The sequence below is a fragment of the Muscardinus avellanarius genome (genome assembly GCF_963383645.1).
Source record: "Muscardinus avellanarius genome assembly, chromosome: 17".
In the NCBI taxonomy this organism is placed as follows: domain Eukaryota; kingdom Metazoa; phylum Chordata; class Mammalia; order Rodentia; family Gliridae; genus Muscardinus; species Muscardinus avellanarius.
This window is the reverse complement of record NC_137803.1, coordinates 5222579-5247490: the sequence shown is the minus strand read 5'-3', so window position 1 is coordinate 5247490 and position 24912 is coordinate 5222579. Positions and strand designations below refer to the sequence as shown.

General features: G+C 37.2%; 1 protein-coding gene across 3 annotated transcripts in view; it reads right to left on the bottom strand.

Annotated features, from left to right (window-relative positions):
• Positions 1–24912, bottom strand: part of NETO1 (neuropilin and tolloid like 1) — a gene marked incomplete at both ends in the record, with an annotated part of 116073 nt that overhangs the window by 17973 nt on the left and 73188 nt on the right. For all 3 annotated transcript variants that reach the window (XM_080714763.1, XM_080714764.1, XM_080714765.1), the window contains one exon: positions 14381–14609. In XM_080714763.1, coding sequence (XP_080570889.1) covers positions 14381–14609 — 229 coding nt within the window. The remainder of the gene's footprint in view (positions 1–14380; positions 14610–24912) is intronic.

Sequence of the window (24912 nt, the reverse complement as noted above, 5' to 3'; positions counted from 1 at the left end):
TATTCCTGCTATCCTAAAGGTCATTGTTTTAAAGAAAGATAAACAGAACTTCATGTGAAAATTATATTTAGTATGTAAAGAGAACTGTTTTCTCTCTCACGGTGTGGTCCTCATTGAGATATCTATTCTTTTTTCATTCCAAAACATGATCATTCATTGTTATGCTATCATTATGTCTGCCTTGAGTCAGCTGCACAATGATTTATTCATCATGAGCAGTTAGACGTTACAGTCTCAGTAAGAAGGGCGGAGAATGGCTCTGAGTCTCACTCTAATTATTATGAGGCCTTGGACGTGTGTCCAGGGTTTTTTTAGATGGCTCCTTTATCCATGTTTTCAACAGTTGGTGAGCTTAGAAATGCTGTTCTTATAAAGGTATATTTAATTTCATGGTTGAACATTACAAGATCCAAAAAGAGAAACTGCAGCAAAGATTATATCCAAGTATTAACAGACCACCAAGTCTTGGGCTTGTGGTTCTACTACTCCAAGTATGTTATGAATAGATATAGAATGTCTCCTGCTGCTCATGTGTTAATGTTCAGAGTCGACATAATCAAGTCAGGGTTTCTACACTCATAGTGGACAAATCCATCGGAGTGGATACACTGGGTGGTAACCTAGTCTGGTGGGGTGTGGCTAAAGAAAGTGTGTCCTTGGGAAGGGGCCTTAGAGATGGTGCTTTTGTCTTTGAACCCTTTTCCTTGCTTGCTTTTTGATTGCTGGCCTCAAGGCGTGAGAGCAGAGCCTTGCTCTCTACCTGTCTCTGTTTTCCTCCTCCATGGTCTGAGATCCACAAACCCCTGCCTCACACAGACTGAACCTAAAATCTCCAAAAATTGTAAACAAATAAATCTCCCTCTCTCTAGGTTGTGTGGTCAGTCATTTTGAATTAGAGCAGCAAGAATGTTGACCAAGGCAAAATACTAACAATTGAAGATCATTTTCTCTCTTCCATCTAGCAAACATAGAGAGTATACTTTCAGTGAAAGATATAAACTACAGTGGCAAGGTTATACATGCATATGCATATGCATGTGCATATATGTATACGTATACATATACATATACATATACATATAACTCAAGGATCCTACCAAATATTTACGAGAACTTGGCTTTCTTTTTTTTCTTGCTCACGGGACTCTTTGCAGACTCACACTTTATGAAATGCAACATTTCTGTAAATGTTCAATAAACTCTCACCATGGCTTCTGTTTATAAAGGAATAAATTTAGAAGCCAATGTATTTAAATTAGAACAACTGTTTCTGTCTAAAAGCTACTTGAGGGAATTGACTTTAAATTTTAAATATTTGACTTCTGGGAAGATGGCGACCGAGAAAAGCGGGGCTTAAGAGTCCCGCTAACAACCAATCTCCATTACCACAAAAAGAGCGCCTTTCATAGCCAGAAAACACCATCACCAGAAAAACAAAAAAACCACCAGGCTCCAGAGAGAAAGCGGACTAAGAACAGAGCTCAGGGCCACAGAGGAGACACACGCGCCCGAGGACGCGGCAGCAGCGCCATACTGCTGGCGGCAGCGGCGAACTCAGCGGACTGCTACAGCAAGCCGAGGTGAGCCGATGCGGAACAGCCAGGCGGGATCTTTCGGCGCAGACAGCATTTAAAGCTCCCAGTGGCTGAGCTCAGCACACGCTGCAGGGATTCAGAGTGGAAATCAAAACCAGAGAAGAAAAAATACGCCAGCCTCATGGCCGAGGGCGTGGCAGAGGCGCCATATTGCCACCGGCGGCGGCAGCAGCAGTGAATTCACCAAGTCCAGTACAGCTACATCTACGTACTCAAGAACAGTGAGTCAAATTGCGGGCCACAGAGGAGAAATCCCAGTATTGTGCCTCCTGGGACTTGACCCAGTGAGGGAGTGGTGGTGGCAGAGATATCACACCATAGGAGAGCGTGCAACCTGGCACCCCCCATAGTTTAAAGCAGCCTCTATCGACTCCCTGGGTCGGAGACTCTGTGATACAACCCAGTAAAGGAGTAGTAGGGTCTGAGATAATACAGACTCGAGATCCAGAGCACCTTAAGTGAAGCCATAGTGACCCAAGGGAAGAACCCAGAGAAGGCACAAACCTCCGAAATCATGGGAAAGAGGAATAACACTGAAGTAATGAATGTGCACAACCCCACAACATCAGAACCTGATAAAACAGAAAATCAGAGATTTCTAGAAGATCAAATCAGGAAAATAACTGTAGAAATAATAGAGGTGCTTCGAAAAGAACTCAGAGAGAGCCAAAAAGAGATAAAGGATGCAATTAATGAAGTAAAGGCCTCAATTCAAAGCACAAACAACCGATTAGACCACATGGAGAACAGAATCTCGCTCTTAGAAGATGAGCAATCCAAAAATGAATGCATAGTTTCTAATCTAGAAAAAGATATCCAACAGCAGGAATCTGACATTGAAGAAATATGGGCCCATCTTAAGAGAGCTAACCTAAGAATAATTGGAATAGAGGAGGGAAAAGAAAGTGATACCAAAGGGATCAACATCTCTTCAAGGAAGTAATAGCAGAAAATTTTCCAAATATAGAGCAAGAGGTTGATACACAGATCCAGGAAACTTATAGAACTCCCTTTAGACAGGATCCGAGAAGAGGATCCCCACGCCATATAATTGTCAAAATGACCAATGTGGAAGCCAAGCAGAGAATCTTAAAGGCAACAAAAACAAAGGGCCAAGTGACATTCAGAGGCAAACCAATTAGAATCACTCCAGACTTCCCAAACCAAGTCATGAGAGCTAGAAGGGCTTGGAGTAACGTATTCCAAACTCTGAAAGAAAACAACTTCCAGCCAAAAATTTCCTACCCAGCAAAACTTTCTATCAAATTAGATGGAGAAATAAGAAGCTTCCATGACAAACAGAAACTGAAGGAATTTATGTCTTCAAAACCAGCGCTAGAGAAAATACTCAAAGAGATTAACTACAAAGAAGAAATAGGTAACACTCACCAGAACCAGAGAAACAAGAGTTTCCATCCAACAGACAACTAAGATTGGTTATCTGTGGAGATTCATTATTTATGTTAGTCTTTTACCTATCTCTAAATTGTATTGTTTGCCTTTATTGTTGTTAATTTTTAGGATTTCTAGTTGGAATATTAATATACCTTCAGATATAGCATTTGGAAATATTTTATCCAATTCTATTAGTAACTTTTAACTCTGTTTACATTGTCTTTGGATATACAATATTTTCTTTTATTTTTTAGGGAGTTTGTATACTCTTCTGTTGCCTGTGCCATTGAAATCATATCCAAGAAATCACTGCCAATTTCAATGTTGTGAGGTTTTATGACCCAGATTTTCTCCTAAAAGTTTATAGTCTTAAGATTTATATTTAGGTCTTTTATCTAGTTTGAGTTAATACTTGTATGTGGGATTAGGTAAGGGTCCAATTTTATTCTTTTCCATGTAATTATTATTTTTCAACAATATTTAGTTAAAAGATTATTATTTCCACCACCAAATCTTCGTGGAAACCTTGTCAAAAATAACTTGACAATATAGGGAAGAAGTTAGCTCTAGGCTTGTATTTAACTCCAATGGTCTATATATCTGCCTTTAGAACAGTACTACACTGTTTCAATTATTGTAGCTTTATATGGTTTGAAATCAGAAAATATACATCTTCTAGCTTTGTTTTTGCTTCGAGATTGTTTTGGGTATCTAGAGTCCATATTCCATATCAGGATAGATTTTTTTCTGAAAAATAAATATATGATAGTTTCACCTAAAAAAAAGAAAAAAATATTCTCTGGTAAGAAAGAAAGCAAAAAGAAATGTTGAAATGTTATCTTTAAGTCATCAAAAGCTTGGTATCAGACAAATGAAACTGTTATGTGAGATTATCATTTTTAATTTTGGATAAATTGCTATAATACTAGATGTCAACCACTAAGCCAAGCATGGGAGGGAGGGATGGGGAGAGAATGGGGTGGGGATCGGGTGGGGGCTGACTGGGCGATGTGTGCATGTATGTCTACAAAAGTTTGTATCCCACTATGATGTATGAATACAGTGCACCAATAAAATAAAATTAAAAAAAAAATTTAAATATTTCATTAAACTGCATATTTATAATTACACCAAACAAAAGCTTAAAAACATGGGAAGAAAGAAAGAAAGAAAGAAAGAAAGAAAGAAAGAAAGAAAGGAAATAAGAAAGGAGAGGGGAGGAAGGGAAAAGAGGAAGAGAAGGAAGAGTTGATCCCTGGAAGATGAGACAATTTTATATCATTTTATGTTCAGTAATCTCATTAGATTTGGAAGTTAAAAAAGTGCAAACTATCAAAGTCTCAGTTTTTTGTTATTCTGCTAACAGAGTCAATGTAAACCTTTTTCTCCTACTACTTTATCACTTTCAGACACACATATTTAAGACTTCCACAGGTCCTGTAACATCTCTCCTGTTTTCTGGAAAGGCTTTATGTATAAGTCAAGTCTTTACATAGAATTAAGTATCATACACTGAGTACCTTATTCCTATTACAGATTAAAATAGAAGAATATTTTAAATGACTGGTTTGTAGTTTTGTTCCTGCAAACGTTTACCATTAATTTTAAAATTTCGCGTATACCTTGGCAGTAAAATTTCCCTAGGTTTAATCCTCAGAATCACACATGCACACTAAATTCTAAACACATAGTAGGAGACACTAAGAATTGCATGATGCTGGAGCCAATAATTTTGTCATTGTGAAGAAGCAACTGATCTAGTCAAACAAATATACTAGAAGAACAGTGAAGAGTAATAAATTATTACTTTCATAATTTCAGACAAAGAACCCTCTGTTAATTAAAAAAAAGACAAAAGTTGGACACAGTGACACATGCCTGTAATTCCAGTACTTGGGAAGTTGAGACACAGAATCACAGGTTCAAGGCCAGCCACAGCCATTTAGTGAAACTTTGTTATAAGGCCAGACATGATGGGGAACACCTGTAATCCCAGCTGTTGGAAGGCTAAGACAAGAGGATCACACATGTTTGGTCAGCTTCAGCAACTTAGTGAGACCCTATTTTAAAACAAAAAACAAAACAAAACAAAATATCCCTGGGGGTGTAGCTCATATGCAGAATGCCCTTGGGTTCCAACACTAGTACCAAAATAAGCAAATAAACAAACAAACAAGCAAACAAATAAAGAAAGAAACAAATTAGGCTGGGGTGTGTAGCTCAGTGATGGAGTGGTCTTGAGTTCCATACCCAGTGGCACAATAAAATAAAATAAAATAAAATAAACAAAAATAAAAGAGAAATATCAAAGTTCTTGTGCTAAGATGAATAATGGTGCCCGTTATCTACATGCTAATTCTCAGAGCCCGAGAATGTTACTCGACCCACCAGCCTTCTGCAGAGATGTAAGTAGCCCTACATCACAGCAATTAGGCCAGGAGAAGGTGCAAAAGTCAATGTATAAGGAGACCCCCAGCATGGAGAAGCATCGGTCTTCTTTTATCAAGAGGACTCTGACAACTCATGTCACACAGTAGCTAGGACATATGTCAAGAGTGACATTTTTCTAATTCTTTCCATCTTTTGGGATGCGAGCATGAATTGAAGGGTACTTTCACTCAATGCCAAGTGGGTTGAAGCCACAGCTGGTGTTCTAAGGACATTGCAAAAGTTAGGGTTTACCCATCAGAAGTGTCCTGCAGTGAGTAAGAGATACTCAGTTGAATGTTTCAGGTTTGGTAGGTGGTGGGAAAGTTCTGCTGCAGTGGCTTCATAGTGGTGATAGAGTCTGAAAAAACAGGTCATTAGATAAAAATATGGTACCCTTGACTGTTTGCATAACTGAAACTACAATCATCATTTAACTATAAATTAGCCTTAATTATCTTGGTATAGATAATAGTTTATATGGTCTTGGTCTTTTACACTTAAATGAGTTGCTTCAGAGTGTTGCGTTTTTTGTTTTAATTTTTCTTAACCAAAGCAATATATTCATTGCAAAAATGCAAAACCTAAAAGAAACTGCCTTCTATGCACATGGATCACATATATAATAGATACTATATAGTAAATGTTTATGTCATTTCTTTACAAAAGTCTATTTGTTAGGTATATGGTCACTACTTATTTTTAGCATTGTATTTTTTTTTCCTGTGGTACTGAATATAGATCCCAGGAACATTCAATCTCTAGGATATACCCCTAGGTCTTTTTATATTTGTTTTGAAACAGGGTTTTGCTAGGCTGATGAGAGTCTTGCTACATTTCGGAGGCTGTCCTTGAGCCTGTGATCCTCCTGTGTCAGCCTCCCAAGTACTTGGATAACAAGTGTGCACCATCATGCCTGACTCTTTATCATCATGATAAAGAGTGGCACATTTTCCCAGAACTATTTAACTAATCCACTCTAGCATATTTCATTATTTGTATTATTTTAAACATATCCATCACAAGAATATTTCTTAGAAGTTGCTATCCTGTACAAAGAAAGAAGAACCTGTCTTGGTTTTTCTCTAGTTCAGAATTTTGGTGGATGGTGCCAAACTGCGTCTCAGAAAACCTATGCCACCTGCTAGCAGAGCATTTGCTTTCCTTGTCTGACACCATCTCCATATTGAGAATTACTCTTTGACAGGTGAAAGCGAAAAATTATTGCTACTTGCATTTAAATTTCCTTACTTTCTATTATGTATAGTTTTGTTTCCTGAATGATAGCCTGTGTATACTTCTTCATGAATTAATTGTTCCCTATATTTTCCTCATTTTATAATAGAATGCTTATGTATTTCTTATTGTTTTATAAAATCTTATTCTTTAGACTATAAAAGTATGTGCTTACTATCTATTGTTTATCTTATAAATTGTTCTCCAGCTTCTCCTTTTCCTATTTATTTTACCTATAGTGTTTTATATTAATATATACTTAAAATTTTATTTTAACATTAACATTTTTCTTAGCCACATCATGTTCTATGTCTACTTTAGAAAGACTTGCCAAGCCGGGTGTGGTGGCGCACGCTTGTAATCCCCGCACTTGGGAGGCGGAGACAGGAGGATCGCGCAGGGTTGAAGCCGCGCTGGCTTAAGAGACCCTGTTTCCAAATAAAAAAGAATATAAAATAGCCCAGAGGTAGAAGGGTTTCCAGGAACCCCAGTACCACCACCAAAAAAAAAAAAGAGAAAGACTTCCCAAAATATCAAATATAATCAGCAATTTTATCAGAATATTTTGTGTCTTGTTGACACAAAATCTATGCTACATATTATTTATGTTGCTATATGGCATACATAAGTAAATATTTCCTATAGTAATAATGTAACTTAATATTTTAAAGCACATCAGTTCACAATGCTGAGGTAGTAAGTATATGTTGAAATGTCAATTTATAATGTAGACTAAAAATGGTAACATTGCATTCTCTAGTATACAATATTTAGTTGAGAAATATAGAATGAATTTAATGCCTTTTGATCTTAAATATCTTACACTTATAATTGTGTTTAATCTCCTTGTTTCCAGAGGAAAGCTGTTGTTTTTGAGGAAATATTATTGTTGTGAAATATTAAAGAGAAAAATAACATTCTGAGGTACTGGGGATTGAATTCAGGGGTATTCTAGTTCTGAGCTAAACCCCTAGCAAACATTTATGGTTTTGATTTTCTTCTTTTTTTGATTCCTTAAATAAGGAATTCAAAATTTTTTTAAATGTTTTGATTTACTTTTTTCTAACAAATTTCATTCAGTCAACTGTTTTTTCAGTTGGAAAAAACTAAGGATAAACTTGAGCAGACTGTTGCTGGCTCCTTTGGGGCCCATCCTCAGAGTGTCCTCAGCATGGTGCCTACACACATTAGCATTCAAGTTATCATCTGTGATTGTTTTTCTTTATTTAGTTTATTGTGTTTTAGATGGTTATTTTAAAAAATCAACAATTTCCATTTTCCAGGACAGAATGTGGATTTTGCAAACCATAGGCAGGTAAAAAACTATACTGTGTTCTTGACAGGAAAAGATTAAAAAAAAACAAAAACAGGATGCTGAAATCATAACACAACTCTAGGAGAAAAAAGGTGCTACTAGTGTAGACAAATACTGGAGGGGAGAGAGTCTACTAGAGGAGAACTTGGTTCCACTCGACACAACAGTTTAGTGGGTAATTTACTAAATTAAATAAAGAATTGTGTTCTGGGAGCACATATTACCGGATACAAAAGACACATTCCCCAGGTTAGTCAGATACTTGGATTGAATTTGAATGAGGGGAGCTCAGTAGCACCCTCTCTCTCAGCTTCAGCATCAGCTCCTGGGTGCTTAATTATTAACAGAAGGAACAAAAGAGTAGAATGGAAATATCACAGTGAAAACCATTGATGATTAGACTAAAGAACTAGTAGTGGTCACTCAACTTTTAGGGTCAAATTGACATCGCAGTAATTAATTTTGTTCACACAGCTATATCTTGCTACCTTTTAGAAAATGACAAATTAAGAGCATGATATTAATAGTTAATAAAATATTAATTGATGTCTTCAATCAATTTGTTAAGATTGACATTTAGATGAATAAAAGTTTCACATCACTATAATAGGAGTATGCAGTGGTTTTCTACTACTGAGTCACAAATCACCACAGATTTTTCTACTAGCTTAAAACAGTACCTATTCATTATATCACATTTGTGCTGTCAGGCATCTGGATAGCACTCAGGTGAGTTATTTTCTCCTGGAGCCTTATCTTGGTAAAGGCACAAGTAATCTTGGGTTGGATTCTCATATGAGTGGAGGATCCTCTTCAAAGATCAGTAATGTTAGATAAATGTGGTATTTGGGGATGTAGCACTGAGGATCCCATTTTCCTGCAGGCTTTCAACTGTAGAGATTTTTCAGCTTCTAAAGGATTACCCAAAACTTCCTGTCACATGGTCTTCTCTGAAATATGGCAATTTACTCTTTTATTGCCAGCAGCAGTATTTGTTGGAATGCAGAACCTCTGACTTTTCCCATCTCTAGCCCTCAAAATTTCTCCTAAATGAGAGCATCTGAATGGGCCAGAAACCCCCACCAGGATAATTTCTCTTTTGATTAAAATAACGTAAACTGATCAGGGACTTTTACTACACATGCAACTTTATTTTTTTTCTATAAAATATAACAGGATAATGGAGTTTAAGCAATTATGGTCACAGATTCCTTCTGTACTTAGTGAAAAGACTTCAAAGGTTATTCAGTTGGGGCAGACATCTTGGAGGCTAACAGATTTCCTACTACCACCCTCTGGTGGCCAGGCTTCATCTCATTCACAGGTGCTAAATGCATTTACTTTTTCCCATGACTCCCCAGAGTGTCAATCCAGGAGAGATTGAATCCGAGTCCAAATTCTCATGTGAAATTCATCAGCTCAAAATCCAAAATCATGCCACTGAAATCAAAATTGTTTGCATCTCAATTCTTTACTAGGGGGTCTTGGAGGACCAAATACCATCATCCCTGTTGTACAGTTACTCTCCATGTGTTGGCATAGGAAACTAAAGATGCAATCTCTCTGTCCCCCAAGTACCAGACCCATAGCGGTAGAAGAGGTGCAGGATTTTGATACAAATGGGAGAATAGAGGGCTAAGGGGGTAACCAGGCTCTGAAAAGTTTCTGGGTAAATGTTGTACATCAGGGTAAATGTTGACTTTTCCTGATCATGTTTCAAGATCTAGTAACCATCCTCATTTTTTATTGGCTCTGTTCAATGATTCATCTTTTCTCATGGAAAGTAACACATGTTTCAGCTGAGTAGTTTGATTAGACTGTTTCATGCCATTCCAGTTTGGGGCATTCTGACAACATTTTTTCATTAGGTTCTGCTTGTCCCTTATAGACAAAGTTGATTTCTGCCAGCATAACTTTCTCAAGAACCTAGTAGGCCTTGCTTGAAAGCCAATGTGTCTTGCCCCATTAAACAAAAGCTACACCCTTTCCCCATACATCACTCTGAAGTGGTCTCTTTTTCTGGGCTTTTGCATAGAGGGATGAAGGTCCATGCCTTTCATCTCTATGGAGGCCCTCAATTCTGATGCAAAGAATCCAAATGGTGCAGCTTCACCTCTTAAAAGTGCCTTTTTGGTGCTAAATACTGTGTACTTTGACCCTTCCAGTGCTTCAGAGAAGCTCATGCAGCCACAGACTCCATCCATCTCTTTCCGAAGTCACACTTTCAGAAATCATTTTCTGACTTTTGACATCTTTACCACTGGAAAGGCTGAGGATTCAAAATCATTCAGTTTTTCATTTAACTGTTCTTCTGTTGATTTATTCCCCCATGTGTTACTTTAAGCTGACAGAAGAAATCAGGAGACGCTTAACCTAGCGATTTACTTATCTCTATCTACCATTTATGTTGAAGCAAGAAACTCCTGCCACATTCCAACAAGACATGGTTTTGCTAGGCGCTCTGCCACTAGAAGCAAGAACATACTCTCCTCCAGTTGCAAAGAACATATTCTGCATTTCTCTCTGAGCTTTTTGGCAGTCCTCCAGGTCCAGCTTTCTATTAGCTGTCTACCCAAGTAGATCAAGGCTATTCCTTTTCATGATCCTCTGAACACTGCCGGATCCCAACTTGATCCTGTTAAAGCGGTGCTTCCTTTGCAGCTACAAAAGCTATGGTAGTTTCCTACTGCTGTGTAACAAAATCACCACCCATTTATTGCCACACAGTTTATGTAGGTCAGAAGCAAAGTGCTTCATTGTGGATCCTCTGCGCCATGACAATTGAGGTTTTGATTGAGACGATGGTCTTCACACTGGGCTTGAGAATCTACTTCATGATTTTAGGCAGGAAGCAGAATTCAGCTCCTTGGAATGTCTAATAGAGGCCCTTGTTTTGGTGCTGGCTGGTGGTCAGAGACTCTGTGAGGACTCAAATGATGCTCCTTCACCAGGAGGCAGGTCACAATACAGCTGTTTGCTTTCTCCCTCTAGAGCTAGCAATGTCACTGACTGGGAGAGTCACCTGATGAGGTCGGGTCCAACTAAGATAATCTCTCTTTTGATTAACACATGACCAATTGCTTAAGGACCTTATTTATGTCTATAAGGAATGTTTTGCCTAAGAAAATAAGTTTTTCACCAAATGATACCTGAAGGTTTTGGCTGTCTCAAGGAGAGAAAATTATAAGAAAACGGCTTCTACACCAATGGATGAGAATCTTCTTCTCATTTATCTGAGAATATTCAACTCAATTTTTCTTGGGATTCAAAAGTTATAGTATCTATATTTCTTTCTTATTAATAAACATGTACCTTAGACACGTTAATCTTTTGTCAAAGGCTAATATGACACTAAATACTTTTACACAGTTTAGCAAATTTTGTAAAACATTTTTCATAAAAACTATGAAACCAGCCAAGATGTCCATCAACAGATGAATGGATTGCAAAACTATGGTACATATACACAATGAAATTTTACTCAGCCATAAAGAGCCAAATTATGATTATTTTCAGGAAAGTGAATAGAACTAGAGAACACTACAATATGTGATATTAGTCACTCTCAAAAAGTAAAAAGTCAAATGCTGTCACTAATAAGCAGAAGCTAGGGAGAAAAAGGGTCACAGGAGGAACTGTAGACTCAGAAGGAGAAACCACAGATGAGGAAATAAGGCAACAAAGGAAGGAGGATCAGAGGGGGAGAGGAAAATTCCCTGATGTACATGATGTACATTCACAAACACATCAAAGTCAATCACTAAGCCAAACACGAGCAGGAGGGAGGGGAGGGAGTAAGGTGAGAAAAGGCTAAATGAGTGCTGTGTGCATGTGTGCTGCCTCTACCATCTCGTACTCCATTAAGATGGATGACTACAGTGCACCAACAAAAAAAGAAAATAATTTAAAAATCTACTCAATTTTTCAAACCGTTGCACATGAATATCTGTTCTTCACAGAAGTATGTTCCTCATTAAGCAAGTACTGATCATCTAGACATTTATTTGTGCAAAGAAATATCCTTGGTATTTCACTGAACCGAATCCGTGATTGAGAGAAGTTGAGTATCTAAGCCTGGAGCCCCAGATGTCAAAAGTAGATCACATCTGTGTTGTGACACCAGCGCCATCTCTGCACATGCATGTTTCAGGCACAGAAAGATGGGCTTGGAAAGAAAGTTTAGCAGGTGGCACTCCAAACAGGAACATTCCACTATGCTCTATAGCTGTGCTATCCCAGATAACCAGCTCATCTGAAATACAGTTCTGCCATAGTCGGTTATGAACACTTATACTCAAAATTAAAATTACATTTACCATAACAATTTTATGAAAGTTGCATGATCCTTTAGAATAGAGTAAATGCATTTGTAAAAACTGATACAAATGTATAAAGCTGTATTAGTAATTCACTCTTAAACTGAGTCAGCAAAATAAAATATAACACACTTTCAATAGTCAACATAAAAATTATTTGATGTAAAATACATTTATCTCAAATCGAGTTAATTATTTTTTAAATCTACAAGTAGGTTTCTAACCACTCTGTGGAATTTTAACACATGAAAGTAAATTAGTTACTTATTAATTAAATATTTTAATATTAACCTCAAAATACATGTTAAATGTTAAGTATATTATCTTTCTAATGGAATATAAGCAACTAAACTCATACTCAAAATTTTGTCTTCTATTTTGGACTGACTACACATGTCTCTTTCAAAAGTAGACTAAATAAGGTCCTGGTTAGGATATAAAAATCAAGATTAAGTGAAAGAGTGTCCCTCTGATATCCATGGGTGTCTTTTGTCTTGTTTCTGGGTTTCAAGACTGCCCTATAGATGAGACATGGGTCCGATATGTTAAAGAACAACAACAGCATTGTGATGCCATGATTCCAGGCAGCAAAGTTGGAGGAAACAGAACCCTCTGGTGAGAAGAGAGCTGGGCAATGGGGATGGTATCAAGGTTTTAAGGGATATCTTGCCAATCAAGAGCTCCGGGGCCTTGTAATTCTCTGACTGGGTAATTAGAAGGAAATTTCAAGCTGAAATGACTTATTTCTTATATAAAATAGTTGTCCAAAATATTCAAGATTTACTAATTGCCAAAAGCAGTGGTACATGTCTGTAATCTCAATACTTGGGAAGCTGAGACAGGAGGACTGCAGTTTTGAGAACAGCTTCAGCAACTTATCTGTAACCACAACAACTTAATGAGACCCTCTTTCCAATAAAAAATAAAACAGAGCTGGAGTATAAGAGGTATAATGTCCCTAGGTTTGATCCCAGTACTATAAAAGACAAAAATATGAATTAAAATATTAAACCAAGGAAATAGCTCATTAGTATAACATTTGTCTATCTAGGGTGAGGTCCTGGGTTGAGTACCTAGCACCATAACGGAATAAAAAGAAAAGCAAAGAAAATGACCACTGTTCTGCTGACAGTAAGAGAAAATCCCTGAAATTTTAAAAGTATCTTATTATCTTTTCTACTTAAACAAAAGTATATAGCTTCAAAATTCAATGTGCTTATTCCTTAGGGCCGAATTGTTGAGGATTAGTTTTCATTTTCATAAATTTGCACAGCATGAAATATTCAGGGTTTCTGAAGAATACTCCAAGTATATCTACTGATAAGATTCACTATTTGTTAGGGTAGGATTTCTAAGAGGTCTGTGCCTGAGTGTGACTTCAAGTATCACTCGTGATGCCACTTTGGACCCTTTCTGAAATTTATTTTTTTGTGGTGCTGAGGATTGAACCCAGGGTTATTCTACCTCCAAGTTATACCCCCAACCTGATTTTGTTGTTTTTGTTGTTGTTCGAAACACGGACTCTCTAAGTTGCAGGGGGACTCACTAAGTAGCTGAGGCTGGCTGAGAAGCTTGGTCTTACTGTTTCATCTGCCAAGTACTGGGATTACAAGTGTGCACCACCATGCCCAGCTCTGGAACTGTCTGCATTTACTATCTTCCAAGGTAATTCTCTCTTTCCCTATGTTGTGACTCCAGTGACTGCAAGAGAAGTTTACGATGGTGAACCTACCAAATGTGCTTATGCAGGTATTTTACATTTTAAACCCAGACTTCATCAGAAGCTGCTGCTTCATTTTCATAAAGCTAAACCAAAGACAAAATTCATCGTTTCCCAGTTGGATAGGGTTAACTCTTTTAGGCAAAAATATGAGGCATATGCCCAAAGAAGTCATGAGAATGTAATTTATAATTCGCTCTGGTCACTGGATCCTAAGAAAGCAAGGGGACAGGATCACAGTGATGTTAACAACTTATTAGTGGATACCCTGCTGTGTTCAACCTGCGTGAAGAAAACATCATTAGTAGCTTAGAGACTCTCATCCCAAGACTCCTGTGAAGGTCACAGAGTCACGTGCACGTGTAGAGCATCTTACGTTCTTGAAAGGACGTGAAGAGCATCTGGAATCTGCTGTTCCGACTGCCCTCGTCAGCCCACATGCGGATCACCCCGAGCCCGGTTCTCAGCATCACGTCATTAGCTACTGTGCTGCAGAACTTGGCTTTCAAGTCCTCCACGGAACTGCTGCCGTCATACACGGCCACAAAGTTCCTTTTACACTCGTTCGAATTCTGCATCTCATAGTCCAAGAAGCGTAAGTAGATCTGTAAAACAAAGAGGAGATAATTTACCCCCATTTCAAAAATGTAGATCACCAAGTACCAGAATTTCCTTTCTCTTGTACAGTCTTACAAGACGGCCTTGATTGCAATCAAGCCCTTATTATTCTCTCCCAGTGGATAGCAGGAAGATATGCAAGTAAGAACAAGTTGTGTTCCACATTTTTTTTAAAAGATATCATGATCCGTTCTTTGCTTAATAGCATCATTTCTCTCAGCTGAGTATTTTATGCAAACAATCTTTATCTCTTCTCATAAGATATTTGGAATCAGTTATTAGTTTTGAAAACGTATATACCACTTTACTTTGGTTAGAAAACTTTTAAATATTCCTGAAATATTTTGATAAGTTCCCCAGCTTTATTTAATTTTCAAAAACATCTATGGGGCCAGATATGGTCGCACATGCCTATAATCCCGGTACTTGGAGGTTAACATTTAACAAGTAAAATGTACTGAGCAAGCCAGCCGTGGAGGTGACATGTCCCTGTGATCCCAGTCAGCCTCAGCAACTTAGTGACACCCTGTTTCAAAACAAAATTAGAAAAATAAAAGAGTTGCAGGTGTAGCTCAGAGGTAGGATGCCCCTGGGTTAAATCCTTGGTACAAAAAAAAATGCAAACTACTTTGTATGTTACTGTTTAACTCTCCCAACAACAATAATTGGCTCTTATGATATAATATTCATATGTGGGAAGTTCAGACTCAGAAGGTATGAACTGGGATTGAGACATGAGATGCCACTAACTCCCTAGTGTACATCATCCTACAGTGCCGCGTTGCTCCAGACAGATTCTGGATCAACAGGCATTATTTGACTCCACGGCAATGAGTATTTAGAACAACGAGTAATCAATTCATTCACAGATGAGTCTATAGAGAAGCTGTTTGTTCATTCATCCATCGATTTAGCAGTATCCACAGCCTGGCCTCTTGGCTGGTCATGGGCACAATTCAAGGATGATGATACAGTGGTAATCAACGGAATGAAGGAAATGTGTGTCATTTAAATCATGACACCAAGAGGGAATGCCAAATTATGGGGATTCAAAGAAGGAAAACAGAAAAGGATCCTAGGCATCAGGAGAGGAGTATTTGCAGTGGTGTTGGAAGAGGCATCCTCTGCACAGCTACTCTATAAACGCTTCATTTTTTAGCATGTTCTCCTATAGGTTACTTTATCTTAAATTCAGTAGTCTTTATGTAGTATGGATAGAAACTAAATATATGATTTTAGTTAAAAATTCATCTCTTTCATCCATCCACATCCATTATTTTTATTTTTTTCATAGACTATGAATCTCATGAGACAATTTTCCCCAAAATCTGGCATGCTTACCCTAAATTTAAAAATTCACTATTCCAAATTTTAAAATATTTTATTGGTGCATTGTATGTATACATCTTAATGGGATGCAAGATGGTGGAGACATACATGCATATATCACCCGATCAGCCCCTTCCACTTCCCAGCCCATTCCCTCTCCCTCCCTTCTTCTCGTATTTGGCTTAGTGATCGACATTAATGTTTATTAAAGTACATCATGTGCATTAGAGAATTTCCCTCTTTCCTTCTCTCACCCATTCAGTTAGTTCACCCAATTTGCTCATCTATAGAATTTCCTTCTTAGTCTAGAGTTCCTCCTTTGACTCATTTTCTCCCTAGTTCTCAGCACTAAGAAAAGAAATAACCCAATCAAAATATGGGCAAGTGAACTAAATAGAAACTTCATGAAAAATTCAAATGGCCAATAAATGGATGAAAAATGCTCAACATCATTAGCAATCAGAGAGATGCAAATCAAAACCACCCTGAGATTCCACCTAACTCCAACTAGAATGGCAGTCACTCAAAACAAACAATAACAAATGCTGGCGAGGATGTGAAGAAGTGGGAACTCGACTACATTGTTGGTAGGATTGCAAATTAGTGTAACCACTGTGGAAAACAGTATGGAGGATCCTCAGAAGAATGGGAACAAACTTACCATAAGATCCAGAAATACCACTTCTGGGTATCTATCCAAAAGAAAGGAAACCAAACTACCAAACTAATGCATGTGTATCTATGTTCATAGCTGCACAATTCACCATAGCCAAACTATGGAGCCAGCCAAGATGTCCATCAACAGATGAATGGATTACAAAACTATGGAATATGTACAACAGAATTTTACCAAGCCATAAAAACACACACTAATGTCATTTACAGGGAGATGGAAGGAACTGGAGGACATTATGCTGAGATAAGTCAGTCACTATTACAATTTAAAAATATAATTTTTGCCTGCAATATTTTCAAATTAGATACTATACCTTGTTAATTTTCCCCTTCAAAATAATTGTTTTCCATGTTCACTGACACTGACAAGTCTATGTAGTATCCTATATAGCCTGGATGTTTGCAAGTTATAGACACTGAGTCCACCTCCAAATCCCAGTCCAGCCAAAGTTATAATTCTAACGAATAAACTTAATAATCATAGTCTATTAGCTAAAATATTTAACTGGAACATAATAAAAACATTTAAAAGATATACACTGGCAAATTTCTCCTTCCTATCTCTAAAAATTATAAGCATTTTTTACAGTAAAGCTTAGCTGGTAATGGTGGCTCAAGCCTGTAATCACAGTACTTCGGAGGCTGAGATAGGAGTATCTCAGGTTCAAGAAAAGCCTCAGCAACTTAGTGAGACCCTGTTTCCAAATAAAATATAAAATAGGACTGAAAGTGTGGCTCAGAGGTAGAGAATACATTAATCTTCAGTTATCCTCCACAAAATATCACCCTTAGGCCGGGCGTGGTAGCGCATGCTTGTAATCTCCGCGCTTGGGAGGTGGAGACAGGAGGATCACACAGGTCCAAAGCCAGCCTTGCTGACTTAAGAGACCCCGTTTCCAAATAAAATATAAAAAATAGGTATCTGGGAATGTAGCCCAGAGTTAGAAGGCTTTCCAGAAACCCCAGTGCCACAACAACAAAAAAATACCACCCTTAAGAAAATTACATTGTTCTTTTATCAAGCAACTCTTCTTATCTACTGTCAGCATCTTCCTGATTTATCAAAGTCTAGTTCAGTTGTTACATATCCAGTTAAGAATTTTGGAATTCTAGATAAAGAAGGAGATTCTATAGATGAGCAAATAAGGCGACATAACCGAGGGGATGGGAAGGGGGAAGAGGAAAATTCTCTAATGCACATGATGTACTTTAACAAACATAGCAAAGTCAATAACTAAACCAAACCTGAGAAGGGGGGCAGGGAATGGGGTGGGAACTGGGTAAGGGCTAATTGAGTGATTTGTGCATGGATGTCTCTACCATCTTGCGTCTCATTAAGATGTATGAATACAAAGCACCAATAAAAAAATTTTTAAAAATTGAATTTCTCACATTACCAAACACAGTAGAATGTTTTCTGCACACTCTGTGCTAAATTATGATTTTTAAACACATTTTAAGCAGTAGTGACAGATGATATCTTTCTTCTGCAAAACTATGTGCTCTTGAAAAGCTGCGGCAGTGGTGTGTATTTTAACATCATTAAACTAGGTCTTACAAATATTAGCATTCAATAAGAGTTTGGTATTGGTTGGATGTACCTGCTAGTTGTTGACTAATCGGAAATCCTGTTTTCTATATTGATTAAAAATAAATAAATAAAAAGGGCTGGGCCTATACTTTGGAAGTAGTAAAAATCTGATAATTCAGTATCAAAAAATTAAAAATGAAAATGCAGGAAGGAAACAGAATCAAATTAATATGGAAGACTTACATAAGAAAAAAATCTTTAGCTTTGCTTTTAAGACTGTTTTCTCCACATTACTTTACTTTCTCATGACCAAAAGAAAATAAAACTGAAAATACTAAAAAAAGGTAAACTGAAGCCTTAATGTTCTCACAAAATAACACTTATAATATGCAACAAAATGTCAAATAAACATTATAAAAGACTATACAATAAACCAACTTTCCAAAGAATATGCAATTTCAATAAAAATATACAAGTTTACCATCAAAAGGATAACTGATAAAGTATGTTGCACTTTATGAGGTGTAGGAAAAAGTAAGTTCTCTCATAGTGTTACAAAGTTAGAAAAAATAAATACCATGGCCATGGTAGGAAAAAAATACTCAAATTGTTTGACTAACTCAAGAAAAGAAAACATAGTTCATCACCTGATATTTTCAGGCTTCCTGTGACTTGACACTTATATGTAGATCTTTGTTCTACGTGTAGAAACACATATTGAATTGCTATTTTATTATTAGGAAAAGAAAGTCTGCGTGGTATATTAACAATATACCACTCTTGACAGCATTGGTACATTATCTCATTCAATTCTCTAAACAATAACAGAAATTCATTTTTTAAATATTTTAAGGTGAAGAAAAACCAGGTTTAGAAAAAAAATAAGTAACTTGTAAAAAGAACTAGGTTCTTAAGCAACTTTTTGGTATTTTACTCAAATATATTTCTCGTTTATCACACTGTGCATCCTCGTAGAAAACTTTCACTCTAGACTAAAAAGAAGAAGCCATAGATGAGCAAATAAGGCAACCGAACTGAGAAGGCTAGGATGGGGAAGAGAGAAATTTTCTAATGTACATGATGTATATTCACAAAGATATCAAAGTCAAACACTAAGCCAAACACGAGAAGGAGGGAAGATGGAGGAGAAGTGGTGGGAATTGGGGAAGGGTGATCTAAGTGATGTGTACACTTGGTCCTTTACCATTTTGTAGCCCATGAAAATGTAAAACTACATCTGGACATGGTGGCACACACTTGTAATCCTTGCGCTTGGGAGGTGAAGACAGGAGAATCATGCAGGTTTGAATCCAGTCACGCTGGTTTAAGAGACCCTCTTTTCAAATAAAATATAAAAAATAGGTCTGGGAGTATAACCAGGAGGTAGAAGGGCTCCATCCCCAGTACCACCAAAAAAAAAAAAAAAAAGTAAAACAACAATGCACCCATAATAAACAAAATAAAATGCTCACATAAATATACTCCAAAAAGGATGCTGTAATCTTAAATAAAACGCTACAGCAAAAATAAGTTATCTGGGGAAATAAAACTAAATAAGCAAGCAAAGCAAAGCATTTCTGTTTCCTTAAGGGGCTAGAAAACCTTTTGACTGTCAAGATATAAATCAAATTTGTAGATCACTAATATTTCCCTTTTGAAATAAATGGCTGCCTTAAAATTCCTTAAAAATAGGATTATTTACCTCCATTGCCAAATTGAGGTACCAAATTACCGCAATTTACCAAATGACCTCAAATGTAGCAGCTTCAAACAACAGCCATTTATTATCTTACAGCTATATCTATAGTTTAGAAATACTTTGGGCTTGACTGTTTTTCCTGAGGCTGAAAATCTAATTTCTTGAGATTCCAGTACCAATCGCATGGCTATAGCTAGAACGTCAATTTGCATTTGGCCTGTGCTATGTATTTTGATGGCTCTAGAGAAGATCTAAATCTTCCACGAGGTGATTGACTTGTATATGTAGAGAGCAATGCCAGCCTTCTAAGTAGTTTCTGCCTTTAAATGACACTCTAATTAAGTAGAATACTCTTTATAGAGGATGTGAACAATTACCATCACCAAGTTTTATGTAATCACATCTGAAGCATTCTATGATTTTTACACTCAGTTTTTATATCTTAGAGGAGAAGTAAAATATGGCAGTATGGAGCTGACTTTCCTGGCCCAGAGCTCTCCATGCCAAAGCCAAATTCTATTATCCAGAAAAAGTGATCGAGCTTTTCCTCACTAGTTCCCGTACCTGTCATATAAAAACCCTGCCTGTATTATGACGGGATGACTACCTTGTCAGGTTAACTTTGTGCCATAATTATGCTAAGGGAAATAATTATTTAAGGCAGAAAATGGCAGGAAGCTCTTTAGTCCCTCTGCTAAAGAAAAGAAACAACAATAAGCAGAATAATATATAACTCCAGTAAAATAGATTATAATCTTTTCTCAGTGAATCACTTTAATGTATCCTTCTTTTTAATCAATCACAAAGAGTTGGAACTGACAAGATGATTTATGGATCAGGACATGGAAAACTTCAGAATATAAGCAAACTCTACTGATATCTGTTTTCCAGATCATACAAATATGGAAGGCAGAATCATTTTATATGCAAAGAAATAAATCTATCTAGCAATTTACTAAGTAATATATTTGCACATGAAATCTAATACCAACTGCTCCTCCTGGATACGCCCATAAGGTCATAATGATGTGCAAAAAATAGATATTAAGGCAATTATCTGAGACTTGCCGGAATTGTGTTCTCCATAATATTTAAAATTAAATATTTCAAGTGTGTTAAATGCTGTGCATAACTTCAATACTATGGGGTACTTTTTACAAAGAAAACTCTTTTATATAAAGGCATGTGACCCAGAAATTCTGTGGTTGCTATTTTGTATGTGACTGCAGATGACAAGTTTATAATCTTGGGTAGCATATCACATGAATTTGGAGGGTAGCAATATTCCATGTATTCAGAGAAGAAAACCAAACCATCGTATACTTTTCTGAAATGTAAAAACATACACACCCAACAACAAATTCTGATATAATAATATAAAAATGATTTTAGGTAGACATAGAGAAATGTCAAAATGATTAAAGCTCATCTGAGTAGCCCTCTAAAATCTGATAGCACAATAAAAAGACTTAATTTAAAAGAAAGTTGAGCCAGAACACTTTTGTTTATTGTTTTTTAAGCTGTTAAAATTTTCACTTGGCTTACCCAATTTTACTCTCATTTATCAAGAAAGTGAGAGCACACTCAATCTTAGAACCCACAGTGCTTATCATCATAATCAACTATTCCCCCTTGTCTTTGGCATTAATTTTATATTGCTCCATAACAAATTTCCTCAAATGTAGCAGCTTCAAACAACACCCATTTGTTATCTCACAGCTCTATAGTTCAGAAGTACTTTGGGCTTGACTGCTTTTCCTGAGGCTGGAAATTCAATTTTTGAAGTTCCAGGACCGAGAGCCCTATTTTCTGGATGGCTATTTACCATGGTTCACCTTCATTCCTAGAGGTTTCTTGGTACTTTCTCCTTTTGTCCACACTGGAGAATATTCTCCATTTTTAAGGTGGCCATATGACTCAATAAGGCTCACTGGATAATTTCTTCTTTGGTCAAAGTCAACCAATTGATAATTTAAGTGGAATCACCAAAAAATCCTTTCCCAGAAAATGTAACCAAAGAGTGATTTTTTTCCACACTCACAGTTACAGGATTAGGGCAGAAAAAAACTCATATACTCTCATAGAATATATCCTCTATCCAGGCACAGTGGCATGTGCCTGTAACCTACTACTCGGAAGGATGAGACAGAAGGATTGCAGGTCTTAGGTCAGCCTCAGCAACTTTGTGAGACCCTCAAATACTTAGATTCAATTCCCAGTACCACACTTACACACAACTAAAATCTGCAAATATGCTCAGAGAATATGAATAACTTTAACACAGTATCACTGTAAAGGATGATAAAATTATAATAGTAATGTTTATTTGAAGCCAAGGTTTTATGTTTATTAAAAATATTGAATGATAAACAGTTAATAAAAGCAAGAGTTTTATTTTAACTTTCTTTGTATATTTTTATAAGTCTTTTGACTCTATCTCCTATCCTGTCTGAGCAAACTTCATCATTTTCCCCAGGAGTGTGGCTTTGGGGACACCAAATACAACCAGGAGTTAAGTGACACTGATTAACCTCCATCTTTGTCACTAACCAGCCAAATATTTGAGCAAGTCACTTATCATAGATTCATAAAATCTGGGTTCTGAGAAGACTTTCATATTATCTCTGCCAAAAAATTACTTGATTTTTAATTATTATACAAAATCACTGCCAAACTCTACTTGGATTCCTCCTCTAGAATTTCATTTGATCTCCATTATTAAAACAAAAACCTATATTGAATCAAAAGCTGCATTTCTCTAATTTCAAATATTCAAATAAATGGCTTAAATTAGAACTACTCAGATTGTCTTATTCCTCTTCACATGACAGTCCTTCAGATGTTTGAAGACTGCTAATATTGTCTTTCTTCTAGAGACACATCAGTTTATTTCCTCTGTGAATTTTAACTGAATGTCAGACATTCTGCTTGGCACCGGGTACTGCAGATACTGAAGGTCCAGCCCTTATGGAATTGAGTCAAATCATCACCATGATTTGATCTCTCATTATTCCACTCTGGTGTCTCTTTTCTGGACCAGATTCAGAATTAGAAGCAATAATATCATTCTACCACACATGCTCTAGCATCTATATGTGTGCACAATGCTTGGTCACAGACACTTTTCTCTATACTTTACGGTCAACCCAAAGAGAACATTGTTATCCTGCTTTATCTTATTTTCTCTTCAATAAGAATTGATTTCCAAATATCCTGGCTCTGGTTTTCCAAATGCTAAGAACCCTGGACTGGTCACACTCTACATAAAGGGGGTCATTCATCTATATGACTTTTCCCAAATAGAGAATATTCCAGATATTATATTCTCTACTTATCAAAAGCTAAGAAACAACATGCAGTTAACTTCAAATGTTAAAAGAAGTTAAAGAAATTAAGTCAGCTACTTAGCACTTACATTGTGCAACATGATCAGACAGAAGGTACCAGAGAAATTTTCTCAATCATTCATTTCAAGTTTAACTTGTGTTTTCATAGTTTATTCTCGTACACTGCTAAAAACCCCATAAAAATAGAAAGCCCACATAGGCAGCAGTCTCCAGTTCTTGCTTTTTTTTCTGTAACATTCAAAGCCACTTCCTGTCCTCTAACCTTTAATTTAGCAGAGAAAGTCTGTCACCATAGAGCCATCTCTGTCCAGCTCCACAGGCAGCTTCCCCTTCGGGTCACAGAATGCCAACCTCAGTAACAGACAGGTACACTCAGCATTGTTGTGGTGCTATTGTACAAAAGACAGCCTATTTACCAGCTGGAAGGAAGAACTGTGTTTTTACACTGGCCTGGAAACCTTTGCTTTAACACTGCGGTGACAAGATGCTGGTTATGGCAGTGGGGTGCTGCACAGATATGCCCTGATTATCAAAAGGACTTTTAAAGATGGACCATTCACTAAGCGCTGCGTGCCCATATGCATGCATCAATGTGGACCTTGCTGTGATGTCTAATTACAAGACACCAATAAAAGTATATTGAAAATTCTCAGTACTTCCTTTAAGATTTTTCATTCATAGAGGTTAAAATATTTGTTTAAAATATTTCATTAGTAGCCAGGCGTGGTGGCGCACGCTTGTAATCCCCACGCTTGGGAGGCAGAGACAGGAGGATGGCGCGGGTTCGAAGCCAGCCTTGCTGGCTTAAGAGACCCTGTTTCCAAATAAAAAAGTATAAAAATAGGTCTGGGAGTGTAGCCTGGAGGTAGAAGGGTTTCCAGGAACACCAGTACCACCAAAAAAAAAATAATAATAATAATTAGTAGAGGTTGAGAAAAATACAAAGCACTTCCACGTGAATCCAGACCTTTTTAAAAGAAGTGTAATAAAATTAAACCTAGCTCTCTTATAACTCCATGTAGGTGTAGCCTTTATGTTATCAACAGCTTTTAAAGAGCAAGAGAGAGTGGGAGAGAGGGAAGGAGGGAGAGAGAGGAGGAAATACAGAAAAAGAGTTTTCAGTATCACAGCCTTTAATAAGAGATAAAGGGAGAGAGAAAGATGGGGAAGAAGGGGGGGGTGGATGAAGACTGTCTTCCATCATAATTCAATTAGCCTTTTAAAAGATTTGGTCAGGTGCAAAGGGATCTCTAAGTGTCAAAGCTGAAGCCTTGGCGGGGTCCCTGCATCTCTGAAACTTGCAGTGTGGAGAGCGTGCCTGTCTTCCCTCACATTTGCCAACCTCAGAGACGGACTCATGGGAGAATCAGGCCTGGATCAACAAAGGCATTTTCTAAATGCCAACTCCTACAGCTGGAATATCAGGCCACAGATTCTACTGAATCTATTCCGACATTCCCTTCGCTGTCTTCCAGTGGCCAGTCCTGCACTAGTGCATCTTGCTTGCTTGGGCTTCGTCTCAGTCTTCTGTCCCCTCTCCTCTCTGCACAGGGAAACCCTGTACCTTTAAGATGTAAATCTAGTCACACCGCTTTCCCAATTTGTACTTAAGCACATCACTCAGGATGCAGGAAGAAGCCCAAGCTCCTTGGGGAGGTCCACAGAGCCCTCAGCTGGGTGGCTCTGCTCCTCTGCACTTGTGCCTTGAT